Source organism: Bidens hawaiensis, unplaced genomic scaffold, assembly GCF_021521415.1.
Source record: "Bidens hawaiensis isolate Kalapana, Puna unplaced genomic scaffold, B.hawaiensis_p1.1 tig00002866_1, whole genome shotgun sequence".
Taxonomy (NCBI): Eukaryota; Viridiplantae; Streptophyta; class Magnoliopsida; order Asterales; family Asteraceae; genus Bidens; species Bidens hawaiensis.
This window is the reverse complement of record NW_027491154.1, coordinates 1,778,989-1,792,722: the sequence shown is the minus strand read 5'-3', so window position 1 is coordinate 1,792,722 and position 13,734 is coordinate 1,778,989. Positions and strand designations below refer to the sequence as shown.

The 13,734-nt window shown below is 33.5% G+C and overlaps 2 protein-coding genes across 2 annotated transcripts; one reads left to right on the top strand and one right to left on the bottom strand.

The window, feature by feature from the left end:
* Positions 1 to 293: 293 nt before the first annotated feature.
* On the bottom strand, positions 294 to 1,067 carry LOC143621426 (uncharacterized protein At1g08160-like). Its single transcript, XM_077092854.1, has one exon. It carries the CDS (start codon positions 1,065 to 1,067, stop codon positions 300 to 302), a length of 768 nt encoding a protein of 255 aa, XP_076948969.1. The 3' UTR covers positions 294 to 299.
* Positions 1,068 to 4,606: 3,539 nt separating this feature from the next.
* On the top strand, positions 4,607 to 6,542 carry LOC143621524 (BTB/POZ domain-containing protein At1g55760-like). Its single transcript, XM_077092930.1, has 4 exons — positions 4,607 to 4,751; positions 5,171 to 5,316; positions 5,442 to 5,560; positions 5,793 to 6,542. Exons 1-4 carry the CDS (start codon positions 4,633 to 4,635, stop codon positions 6,393 to 6,395), a joined length of 987 nt encoding a protein of 328 aa, XP_076949045.1. The 5' UTR covers positions 4,607 to 4,632; the 3' UTR covers positions 6,396 to 6,542.
* Positions 6,543 to 13,734: the final 7,192 nt, after the last annotated feature.

Here is a 13,734-nt window from a genome sequence, read left to right as displayed (position 1 = left end):
GCCTTATGTCCAAGGCTTGATGCAAAACTACTATCGAGCCGGGGGTCTCACCGGAAGCAGCCTCTCTATCCCTATGGGATAGAGGTAAGGCTGTCTACATCTTACCCTCCTCAGACCCTACCATAGCATTGCTATTGGTGGGATATACTGAGTACGATGATGATGATGATGATGATGATGATATAGTGCACAATTGTCAATTATACACACGAAATACGATTGAACCGAGTTTAGATCTCAGTTCAAACTACTGAATAAAAGCAAAAGTTGAAAAGAGATGAATAATAAATAATATGATTTCATCTCCTAGTTGTGCATCTTCTTGCCATGAGGTTTCCGGACGGTGGACTGCTCATCTGCAACTCACATTGACTACGCAACCAATAAGTGAAATGAATCAACCCGAAACTCACCCTCACTCTAAACCTCCCCTTCACAATGTACATAACCTTATTACTCTGCACCTGCCTTCTAAGCTCCATAACATGATTCATTGGCAGCGACACGAGGCTCGATATGAAATGAAGCTGGACAGTACCCGTCTCTCTTTGCCTTTGACTGAACGGTTTAATTGTCTGTTTTGCGATCACACTGTTTTCAAAATACAGTTCTAGAGCCGCATACTCGAACCTCACGTTAAGTTTCCTGTTAGGATTTGTGAAGTTTGCAGTGAAGGTGAAGTCTCCATTGAAGTTCCCGGGTGAGTCAATGTATATGACGTTGAGATTCGCATGGTTGGTGTCAAAGACAGGGTTTTTCGGTTTGATCACTAGGAATATGATTAAGGTTGTGATCCCAAACAGGATTATGAGTATGCTGAAGATTAGACATACGATCGCGCAGCACCAAATGGCGGGGTCGGTCCGTCTATGGTTTCTTAGTAGGAGTCTGTTTCTTGTTTTGGGGAAACTTTCATAAAGATAGTCGGGTGTTTGTGTTTGTGTTGGCGTTTGTGCTTGTATATGTGTTGGTGTCATCATGATATGTCTTGATGGTCTTACGGGTGTGGTGGCTCGGGAGTGTGGGTCGGGGGTAGAGTACAGAGATGGCGGTTCGGGCAGGGGCATGATGTTTATGAGAGGGAAAACCACTACATGAAGGAATGAAGGATGAGATGAATAGGAAATAGAGTTTAAGAAGGTGGGATTGGAAAGTAGGCTGATTGAGGTGGTGGGGCCATGCTGAATTTGAATTTGAGAGATTATATGAACTTTTTGAAAGTAGGATTGAGATTGGATGAATGGTTGTGATTGATTGAATGATTCTTGCTAGTTAAGAAATTGGCATGGAGCCAAGGGACAGACAAGCAAATTATTTGGAGACTAGTATTATTATTTGGAGGTACATAAAAGTATGAAAAAGGTGTCCCTTTGATTATTGTGAACAGAGTTGTTGTTAACTAGTGTTTGTGGGTTGAGTTGAGTTGGGTCCAACACGGCAACAACCCAATATTTGAAAACATAATATTATGTCAGACTTATAAACCCGAACATGGCATGGATATACGTGGATTTGACACGGGCACAAGCCTTTTAACCTGTTCTATTTTAACTAAATGGGCCGGTTACTTGATGGTTAAACGAGTTGGGCTTTAACTTACTAACCATGAATTGGGTCGATTGTCTTCGAGTTGCAACTTGGGTCGTAAACCTAACGGATCATATTGGGGTTGTTAACATACATTCCTAATAGGTTAGATTCGGCATAATGCATTTAGCTGAGCCATAATTGGTTTGATCTACTTGGTCCTTGTGTTTAAATAGCCTAATTGGGCTTTAATAATTAATAGTTATTAAATATATTGGCCACACTTTCATTGAATTTGCTTTCAACATTATACATACTAAGCCAGTCTATGTCTAAGTTGAGTCTAGTCACAATAATTGGATTTTAATTGCAAATAAAAACAATATTATGTAATTAGTCATCTCTAACATAGTGTGTGTATGTGTGTGTACACACACATAAATATATAATCACCGTCTAAGTGTCAAGCACACATAATCAAGTATCAAGGTAGTCTAAATGGATCTTAGTCTGATGGGCCTAACAATTAGAAGGGCCTATCACAAGTTATAGCCATTTGGGTTTTTATCCCATTGGGCTTCAATAGGCTAGTTGGGCCAGGATCATATCAAGTCCATCAAAGTCTATGGATTATCATAAGTTGTGCATGAACATGTAAGCACTTGTAAGTTATAATGACTTGTAATGACCTGATATGACTTTACGTAACCAAAACTAACTCACTAACGAATTATTACTTATATGACTCATGAGTGTACTTATTATTATACAAGTGACTTGTAATGTGACTTTGTGAACCTAAACCAATTAACTAACACATTAAAAGGCCCATTAGTCTTCTAAGCATCATATAAATGACTTCTTGTGATCTAGTTATGATCTAATGTGACCGTTGTAAATAAATAAAATAAAATAAAATAAAATAAAATAAAATAAAATAAAATGGAGGTCAATGTCAAAATTCAATTGGATTTAGTGTCAAAAAGTGTTTTTTGAGGTTGTGACCGACCCATCCCGAATACTTGAGTTTGCACGTGCCTGCACACCTTTTAACATTAAAATAGTATATAATAAAAGCTTAATATGTTGGATGCGTGCTTTCTTTTTCTTTACAAATGGAATTGTCCATTCTAAGTTGTTTGTGTTACCTATTTTGAAAGGAATCGAGATTCGAGAAGAGCCTACACATGTCACTCACAACGTGTGTTTACAAAGGACCATGAGTCATCATGATTATGGTAAATGTCGTAGAAATCTAGTTGCTTTCGGTTATTTACAATGTTTTTAACAACATTGTTTTGGTCTTGACACGTATAAATATTTGATTAACAATAGCTATGAACCCTTGTGAGAAAATATGTAAAAGGTCTAAACGAGTGTAAAATCCATTAGCACTTAATATACATTGATCTCATTATACATGTAAGAAGTGCACATGACATTCATATAAATAAGCTTAACCAGATCGTTTTCTTATTGATCAACGCCGCTAACAATCTATATGTATATCAAAACCGTCCTTATCAAACCTTTGTCTTATTAAGTACAGTATCTTCCTATGTAGCCCATAGGACGGGCGCTAAACCTCAGGCAAATGAAACCCTATGCGGGGGCATACATTGGCCATGCTCAAACTAACTAATAACGCATATATTTGTATTATAGAAATCTACTAACTTATTGTTCGATAAAATTTATAAAGTAGGTATCTTGTTTAACAAAACTAAAAGGCATAGCATTTGGTCATGCGTCTACATAATTTGATTATATTAAACATTTTTAAATATAATTGTCATATCTATTGCTTTAAATTAGTATTTATAAAGCTAAAGCAATAATTGATTTGATTGCTTAAAGACTAATAGCCATATTTTACTAAATCAACAACCAAAACGGGAAGATATTTATAATTACAAGTTATTAAAATAGTTTGCGTGATCCACAATCCAACTGATGTCATGAAAAAGATTCAAATACCTCCCCTCATCTTTTCTTTTATCCATAAACCCACCAACAACTTTTACTTTTTTCCTTGGTGGATTGGTTTTCAAGTGATGCTTTGCTTCTAAATTCTAATCACCTAAACAAATGGACATGTTTCTTTCTTTGCACCCACGTTCGTACAAGGTTTATATCAAATCTAATCATAAATAAACCTTAATTAATTAATAAATCAATGAAAATGTATTCTGAAAACAAGATAAGATGTAAAATCAATGCTGTAGAATATACTGTATTCAGACGAAAAGGTAAAACGATATAAAGAATAATTACTTATAGTTATACTTTTAAGTAATTTTCATGTTTGTTTTTATCTACATAGCTATACAATACGTGAAACTATTTCAAATATCTACATGCCTTTTATTTATTGAATGTGCATTTTGTTTCCTATTTCACTTTTTGTTATCCAATTTAACTCTAAGAAAACGAATCGGAATTTGTACATTAAAGCATTTCCAATTGATACTAATTATAAAATAGCTATCCAAAATATTCACATGTTATACAAACATCCATGCTGATCACCATCTAGACACACTATCCCATTTATACGAGTCATATAGGCTTATACGACTCGTGTATGTGTTAGTTTTTGTTGGATGTCATTGGATGGTTTCATACTAGTCTTGTGGAACAGGAATCTCTTATCGTGTCAAATAATTTGCTAAATCTTATATCATATCACATAATTTGTGAAGAATAATATATCACGTGAACAATTATTTCGTATAATGTAAGATACGAAAAAGTTATACGAGTAGTGTAACTCTATACGACTTGTATAATGGATGTATATACAAACGAAACGGGTGTCGGAATATATCCCTTTTATCATTGTATGGAAATCGATTGACGAAAGTTGAGTGCAACCAAAAACGACTTTAAAACAGACAGAACAATAATAATCAGTGAACTATCTATCCATCGTCAACACCAACCACCATTGGCTGCTGCTGCTACTATACAAACAATTAACATCAAACATCACAAACCCATCAATGGCGTAAACCCAATTTCGTATCTTTACATGTCTAAACCTTAACCTACAACCTGCTGGGTATTATACTCGTTATTAATTGTTTCCATGATTTCTTCACGAACATGACCGATAACGCTTACCGTGTTGACACCACCTCCCGCCTTGCTCAATGGCGTATTGGCAATTTGGCTTCTTGTACTTACCGCAAGTCTGATCCTTTCAAGATCGGAAAATGGAACTGGTAAAAATTTATTTATATCAATGTTTAAAGCATCAAAAGTTTTCATTTTTACTTCAAGATTTTACCCTTTGAAGCAATTGATTTAGTTTTTGTCAGAGTCTTGAATTTGGGATTATTAATGTTAGGTTTTTGTGACATCATATCTAAAATGATCAATGTTTAAAGCATCAAAAGTTTTCATTTTTACATTAAGATTATACTTTCTGGAGGAATTGATTTAGTTTTTGTCAGAATCTTGAATTTTGGATTATTAATGTTAGGTTTTTGTGACATCATATCTAAAATGATTAATGTTTAAAGCATCAAAAAAGTTTGAATTTTTTACATTAAGATTCTACCCTTTGGAGGAATTGATTTGGTTTTTGTGAAAATTCTTGAATTTGGGATTATTAATGTTTGGTTTTCTTGATTAAATGAAGGCGGCTGGTTATTGAAAAGAATCGTAATTTGTTCATTAAATTGTTCCCGGAGATAACAAGTTCGATTAAAGATGGTCCTCCGATTGCTTCTTTCATCATTCGGGTTGTTTCTTTATTGGGAGGTCGTAAGGCATTAGTTCATCCAGGTATTGACTTTGACTTCCTATTAGTCAACTTTATGATCCAAGATCATTTATCTGCACTAATGATTCGTTGAATTATTTGACAACATATTTGGTGAATTCGATATCTATGGTTTATGTGATTGCAGAAATTAGGGATAAGCAGTTAAAAAACAGTGAAGATTTCGTTTGGGCGCTTGAGGTTCCGCTTACAGGAAAATTCATCATTGATCTTGAATTTCTTGACCTGAAGACTGCATCTGCAAATGTAATCCTATCACTAATCTCTTCTGTTAATCATGTTTTATCATTAATTATATTACTTTAGATTGCACAATTAATTAGCATCAGCAATTGGTTGTTGAACTGAAAGTTATGACTTTGAGCATCTAGATGTGTTGTCGTCGGTTGACAAATTAACATTTTTAGTCTAGTAGTTACATTTAGGCCACAGTTCAAAATTAAAATGCTAGTTACCTTAATGTGACATTCTGCAACAGGGAGGTGAATCTTGTTCTGTGTGGACCGAAAGATTTACACAAAATGATTTAAGATCAACCGCAATTTCCTCACTCGGAAGAATGTTATCAGAAAGTATTCACACGGATATCATCATAAACACATCGGATGGAAGCATTGGGGCCCACCGGGCCGTGCTTGCTGCCAGGTCACCGGTTTTCATGAGCATGTTTTCCCACGACTTAAAAGAAAAGGAAATGTCGGTCATAAACATAACCGACATGTCAATTAATGCCTGTCAAGTTTTCTTAAGCTACATATACGGTAACATCATAGATCAAGATTTTCTTGATCACCGACTCGACCTTCTTCGAGCCGCTGATAAATACGATGTTATGGATTTAAAAGACGCGTGCCACGAAAGTTTGTTACAAGATATTGACACGAGTAACGTGCTTGAACGGCTTCAAAATGCTTCTTTGTATCATCTTCCAAAGTTGAAGATATGTTGCATGCAGTATCTTGTGAAGTTTGGTAAGATATATGATATTTTAGAAGAATTCAACGCGTTTATACAGTCTGCTGACATGGAATTGGTAGCTGAAGTGTTTAATGAAGTGCTTTCTGTGTGGAAAGGTTTCTGAGTAATTTGCTCAGGCTGGAAATATATAGATATATACATATGTGTAACATTATTCTTGTGCCAAGATATGTTTGGTACGTAATTTGTGGCGAATTGCAGTCGGTCTATGTAACATGTACAAAATAGTTTGTTAAATGAAAAAATATACTTAAATTGTGTTTAAGATTACTGACCTTCATAGGACCTTAGCTTGATGAATTGGCTCATGGTTCCAAAACAGTTGTTGCCTGAATCATGGGTCTGAACATGTTTGTTTGTCATGTTTCATGGAACTTCAAAGGAGAGAGAAGAAGAGATGTGATTTTTGGTTTTAAGGTATATGGGATTATATATAAAGTGGAATATAATGAAGCACCTTTTTTATCATAAAGAAAGGATATTCCTTGAGACTTTGATCCAAGTTGGATTCTTGGGATGCATCTTCATTAGCTGAATGACAAATGAAAACAAGTTAATGTAAACCTGGACCTATTGCAACCATAATTTGTTGATGTTGGAGCGAGTTAGTTTGTATTTCTGATCCTCTCTTTTCTTTTTGAGAGGCGAATCTTATTAATGTTATTGTTTCGACGAGACTCCTTTTGTTTAGAGGTTATTTTAACAAATTATGAGGTAGAAACATGGTTGGTCTTAGGTATGTCTGGTGTGTGAGGCGGTTGATGTGTGGTGCTGACGCAGGCACGCGACATAAATCGCTTGAGGCCTGGCGTGTATAGTATACGATCATTTGAAGATTGGGTGTCGCCACGCTTCTCATCGAAGTTACTAGACAAGAGGGAGATGATGAAAGGAGCCATCCTTGTCACCAAAACAGACAAAACTCTAATATGCTAACACTACTAAAGTATCAAAACCATCCCCGTTGGAGTGGTCCCCAAGACCACAAATCAGTGCCACATCACTCTATCCGAACACATTTTTCTTCTTTTTTAACAGATAAACCTATTAGATTATTATCTTTATTCGTCTCACCACATTTCTCCTCTATTTTTGCCACATTATCCATGCGCTTTCCACTCTCTTCCACCTAGACCAGATGATGGGTGGGGTAATATATTGGAAGGGGCAACTTTGTCTTTTTAAGACAATTCTTCATTCCAATTCTATTACTAAGCGTATAACCAAACACACATAGAATTCCGATTAAAATTCTATTTCCATGAAAATGCCAAATTCAATTCCGAAATATTATGTGAATTTAACGCTCCCTAAGTATGTCTACATCGAAGCCTTTACATTCAGCAACCGCACTTACAAAGGTATAGATGGAGGGCTTTGCCATAGGCAGCTAAGATGAGTCTAAGTTTTTTTGTTTTTTGTTTTTGTTTTTTTTTTGATTTACGATATACCAATAACTTGTAAACGGAGTATCATATTTAACTTGTACATCACATTTATTATTAATTTGACTTAAATTACTTTAATTATAGTAATTAGGTTAAATATCAAAAATTTGTAATATTTTTATTTCAGAAACTTATATATTTAACTATATGTTATTATTTCAATCACATTTTTACTAATACAAAATAAAAAATATTTTATTATAAAACATTTTAAACATTAAAAGTAAATATAGTAAGTGTTGATATGGAATGTAAGGATTTTGAAGAATGTTATTACTAGTTATATTTATAAAAATAGAAAAATGGATTTCAAATAAAAATAATTTGAGTATATAAAATAAAATGTAAAAGACGGAGATTATGTGGAAATATAAGCATTAGTATTAGTGTTTTAAAATTTGATGTATTTGTGAAAAAATATGATGTGACACTTGCGTCTGTTGATGCATTTTAGCGCATTGCACTGGTGATGGTCTTACTGTTTAGACCATTGTACGTTATATTTTAAAGTGTGCATATTAAGCCTTTCTTTTACGTGCGTTAATATTAGCATCTTATATTTTTAGTATCCAAAATTAATAAATTAAAATTTCGTCTATACTATTGTTTTTTAGTGTCAAACGTCTCACTTAGAGCACATAGAGTGGGAAGCATAGAGGGTGGGTAAAAAACATGATCAGGTGGGAACACCATCCCCCGGTTTCTCCCAATAAATTTTTACCGAAATTCGTGAAGCACTCATCAGTTTTCGTGAAAATTTGTAGAAAAACAAGAAAAAAGTTGGGAAAGTCAGAAAAAGTGGTTGGTGTGTGTGTGTGTGTGGTGGTGGTGGGGGGGGGGGATGGATTCGGAAGAACCGGGAACACCGCCTCCGCTCTTGAGGAAAATGAGAGAGAATAGGGAATGGGATGACCCTGTATCCTCTTATGCGACGCTTTAACCTCACCAATACATGACTCATGCCACAGTCATCACACATGTTAATTCGATTATTCTGGGTCTGGTCTTGTGGACTTCAACCCACCTCAACCTGGTCCACTATGGTTGACTGACACATAACTCGACCCATTTTGATTCACGAATTGGTTATCATAGCCATTAACCTTTTATTATACCCTTTGTATAGATCTTTGATATGTTTGTTTTTTCATTAATTTTCTCTTGGAATTAAAGCTTCATTAGAATATCATAAACTATTATGACAACATTAATTTGAAACGCATAATGACAGCTGAAAGGACAATTGATATAAAATTGAAAGCTAAAAAGACCATTGCAATTAACTTCATACCACCAACCACCCTTTAACGCGGGGATCCCTTCTAAGATAGATGTACATGGTTCGGTTCAACCTCATTTGATGAAATTTCAGAACCGAACCACTAACTACGACTTCAGGGGACAAATTTTTCTTCGGAACATCAGATAGTTTATGATTACAATACATGTTATGAAAAATAAATACAATCAATAAAAGCTAAACGTACAATTTGGTTCGAGTTCCAAACTGCATCAAACATGTCCAACCATCCAAAATGATTGAATTTGATTTGATTTAGACGGTTCAATCGGTTTCAATGGTTAACCTTAACATCTTTGAAAGAAACATATAAAGAGCAATAATCATTAAACTTCAATTCTGCATATATAGTTTAATTCAACAATCCAAAAAAAGAAGTACCTTAACAATTCATATAAGTGAGATTAACATGACGACCAAAAGCCTAACCAAAAATAACAACTAATGCAAATGTTTGTACGTCAGTCAATATCATCAAAAGCCTTGCCCAAAACACTAAATCCGACAATCACACAGATTATGATCACCACGAGGATCAAACACATACATATCACACATGTCTTTATGCAACTAAAACACATGGTCGACCACTTCAACGAGATGACAGAATATGCTTGCTTCCGATGTCAAGAATTGATAACGGCAGCCAGTGTATAGGCTTCGGCCTTTCGTTCCTATTTATAATAACAATAACAAAATTTCTTTATTTTCCTTCACATTATATTTTGACATAAATAGTTTTTTAATGATATATTAATTATATATCATTTAAGAGAGAGTGTCTGAATATGTACCCTATTTGATAAGTTTTGATCATTTTAAGGATTATATTTCATTCTTATGATAGATAAGAATTATACGTTTACGAAATAAAAACACAACTAAAATAGCAACCTTAGCAAAAAAAAAAAAAAAAAAAAAAAAAAAAAACACATTGCGTTTATTAGTGATGATACGGGTTGGACTCCATTCTTATCACGTATGCCAGCTCGAATATTTATAGAGGGGGAGGGATACGGACATTTATTGAAGATTTATAAACAAAAATAACACATCTCAATCCTCCGTTTATTTTTATTTCAAGATTTTAGTAGTTCATACCTATTTTTAATAAAATAATCTACTAAAATAAAATGGGTGCTTATGTAAATATGGATCTTATGCAAAGGAGACGCCAAACTCGTTGAACATTATTTAAATTATAATAAATTTACAAGAATAAATGATTGATATAATACTCTTGTGAGAGCATTGTCTTTATATGATGTAGAAGTCTATATAGTCTTAAGGTATATTAACAAGGTTATCACATGTATCAACCAAAGTCTATGTTACTATTAGGGAGCATGCTCTATAAGCGTTGACGTGATGACGGAGCCACACATGAACACTGCGTACTAGAGTGAGACTTCTTATTTGTTTGACCCAAATTGTTTGATTTGTGATATAAGACTTCTTATTCGTTTGACCCAAATTTGTGGGTATATCATCTCATTTGTTTTGGATAAAAATCAGCTAAGGATAATGTATCCAAATCCGTAAAAGTGAGGTATAGTGCTATGCTAATAACAATGATTGTATGAACGAAAATGGAATGAACAACGTGATTTGGTACGAGGAAAAACTCTTTGATCTTGTTCAGATCAAAAGAAAAAAACCCCGGGTGATGACAACTCGTCGATCACCAATTTATTAATAACAAAAAAGGTTACAATTATTTGGAGATGGTGATCGATGTTACAAAGTAAGCTAGTGTGTAGAGAGAGTTATTGATTCTGATCTAGTGTGTGGGAGAATACAAGTGTTTCTTTAATCGATCATATCTCAATGCTTATAAAGAAAATACATATAACAACTAGTCCTACTTATCCGCCACTATTCCACAACTCTTCCAACGTTCATTGACCACGTGCTGAGAGCTTCCAGTAGCGAAATTTAAGGTAGACCAAGTCACAAAGCCGTTACTTCTGTTGAACAATAACCTACACACGTGAAATAATTGTTAATAATACTAACCTCTGAGGATCCTTGATCTTTGACGTGATTTTGAAGCTCTTCAGGAAGATAACTAATCCAGACATATCTTCAAGGATAATATATCCCAGCAGAAAAAATATCAGTCCTAACATCATTTATCTGTGAAACTCTTTCATCATCAAACAATACTTTTCATAGGTCACGTGTCTCACCAAACCCGAATAATCATCAAACAAAACGATCAGTAACAAAACTCAAACTAGTTCTCATATATTAACAAAAACAAGTTATTTTCAAAATAAATTATTTTATATATGATCCCGTAACTTCGTAGGAACTTCAACTTTGTTTAATTTTTCTTTCCATCTAAATACATTTTAAAGAAAACGAGATGCTCCCAAAATAAACTATTTTTCAAATTTGAAGTGGATTTTTTTACTATGTAATTATATTTAAAAATTCTTAATATAAAATTCATATCTTATCTTATGTTATCTTATCTATCTATCTATCTATCTATCTATAACCTATATAATAATATCTAACTATCAATATAATTGCCTATCATAAAATCCTAGGTGTCGCTCTCAGGTTGTTCCCCCATTCTCTAGAGCCACTAGATTGCTTGATTTATAAATAGAGGCTTCTCATGCATTTGACCCGAATTCGCGGGTATGGGTCTCACCAAACCCGGATAGTCTTTAAATGAGTTATAATATCTCATTTATTTGTAAAACTATTTCACAAGCAAACAATAATTTTCACGGGTCATGGGTCTCACCAAACCCGGATAACCCTTAAATGGGTTATAACATCTCAATTATTTGTGAAATAACCTCTTAATTATCAAAGAATAATTTTCACGAGTTATGTGTCTTACTAAACTCTAACAGCTCTCAAATGGGTTATAAGATCTCATTTATTGATAAACACTTTCATTATCAAACCTTAATTTAATATATCTGTTTTACATGTTCTTCGTTGCTGGTTTATCATCTCCACCGTCGGTTAACTTCTATTACTACCCACCATCGTCAATTACATCAACGCCTCATTTTTCATTAGACAAATATTTTTGTTCATGTTTGTACATTTAAAAAAATCAACATGCTTGTGTTTGTTTATATTTGTTCGTTAAAAATCTAAAAAACCTAAACATCTCAACTAAAAAACCCAAAAGTTAAAAAATATAATAACAAAACTAATATACATGTATTAAATTAAAACAAAACTACGTTAAAAAATAAAATAATCATCATAAAATAGCAAAACGATTAAAAACAAAATTTTAAATAAACTCCCGTAACCCGGGAGGATCAAACTAGTATAATATATATATATATATATATATATATATATATATATATAAACGGAAGCTTAAAAATCCTACGTGTCGCGATGTGGTCGCTCCCCCTTTTTATGGAAGCCATTAGATTGCTTTATTTTTAAATGGAGGCTTCTCATGCATTTGATCCGAATTCACGTGTATGGATCTTACCAAACCAGGCAGTCCTTACACGGGTTATAACATCTCATTTAATTAAAAAGTTAATCTCATCAAACATTTGATATGAAAATCCTATAAAATAAGTATATACTAAAAATTAATATTTATTTTCTTTTTAAAAAAATATATGATTTATAATTAAGAATCAATTTTATATTAAAAAAAGTGGGTCATGGGTTTTATCAAACCCATATAATTTTTAAACCGGGTTATAACATCTGATTTATTTGTGAAACAATTTTCATCAAATCCTAAGTATATAATTGTTAACTTTCTTACAATCCATAATATTAAAATCATATATATATATATATATATATATATATATATATATATATATATTAGAAACGGGTAATATAATATAACACCGTAATACAAATGAAACCTTTAATTTCCTACGTGTCGCGCTCTGGTCACTCCCCGCCCCCTCTCAAGCCACCAGATTGCTTCGTTTGTAAATGGAGTCTTTTTATGCGTTTGAACCGCTTTGACGGGTATGGGGCTTCTAATGAAACCCGGATAGCCCACGGGTTATAACAACTCATCTTAACATTTTCTTCTTTCCTCTGCTTGCGAGACCTTGCTCACACCCACTTTATCGCTGGTGTGGATTGAAACAGGGAGAAGACTGAGCGAATGTCATGGTGGATTGAAAGTCTTTCTCTATCTTCACAATTGTAAAACATTACATTTCAATCAACGATTCCATGGTGCGATTTCATCGCTTCAAGAATACATTAATTACGCACTAATTTTGAATCTTTTTTTGCAGACGTCTTTTTCTTATTATGTTAATTTCAAATCGAATTCAATAAGGAAGTTGTATCATTTGTCACACCCAACCAAAGGCGGCGGAACATGCCGGGACGTAACGTATTGATTTGACAGTAGCTCAAGAGACACTAATTAAAGTGACAATAATTATTTAATTTATTAATATCAAAACAAGTATATAATTACAATAATCAAATCAATACATCATACTTCTTGGGTTTTGAATAAATATCCTAAGGTAAAACTAACTATCTTCGATCTTGATTTCATCAAATATTTGAACATGTAGCATGTATAAAAATAGAGTTTGTCAACACGAATGTTGGTGAGAATACATAAGTTTTTGTTGAGATATATATAGATAAAAATTACAATTCATATGTCAATGATGAGTATAACAATTCTTATGATGTAAGCAATTAATTAGATGTAGACC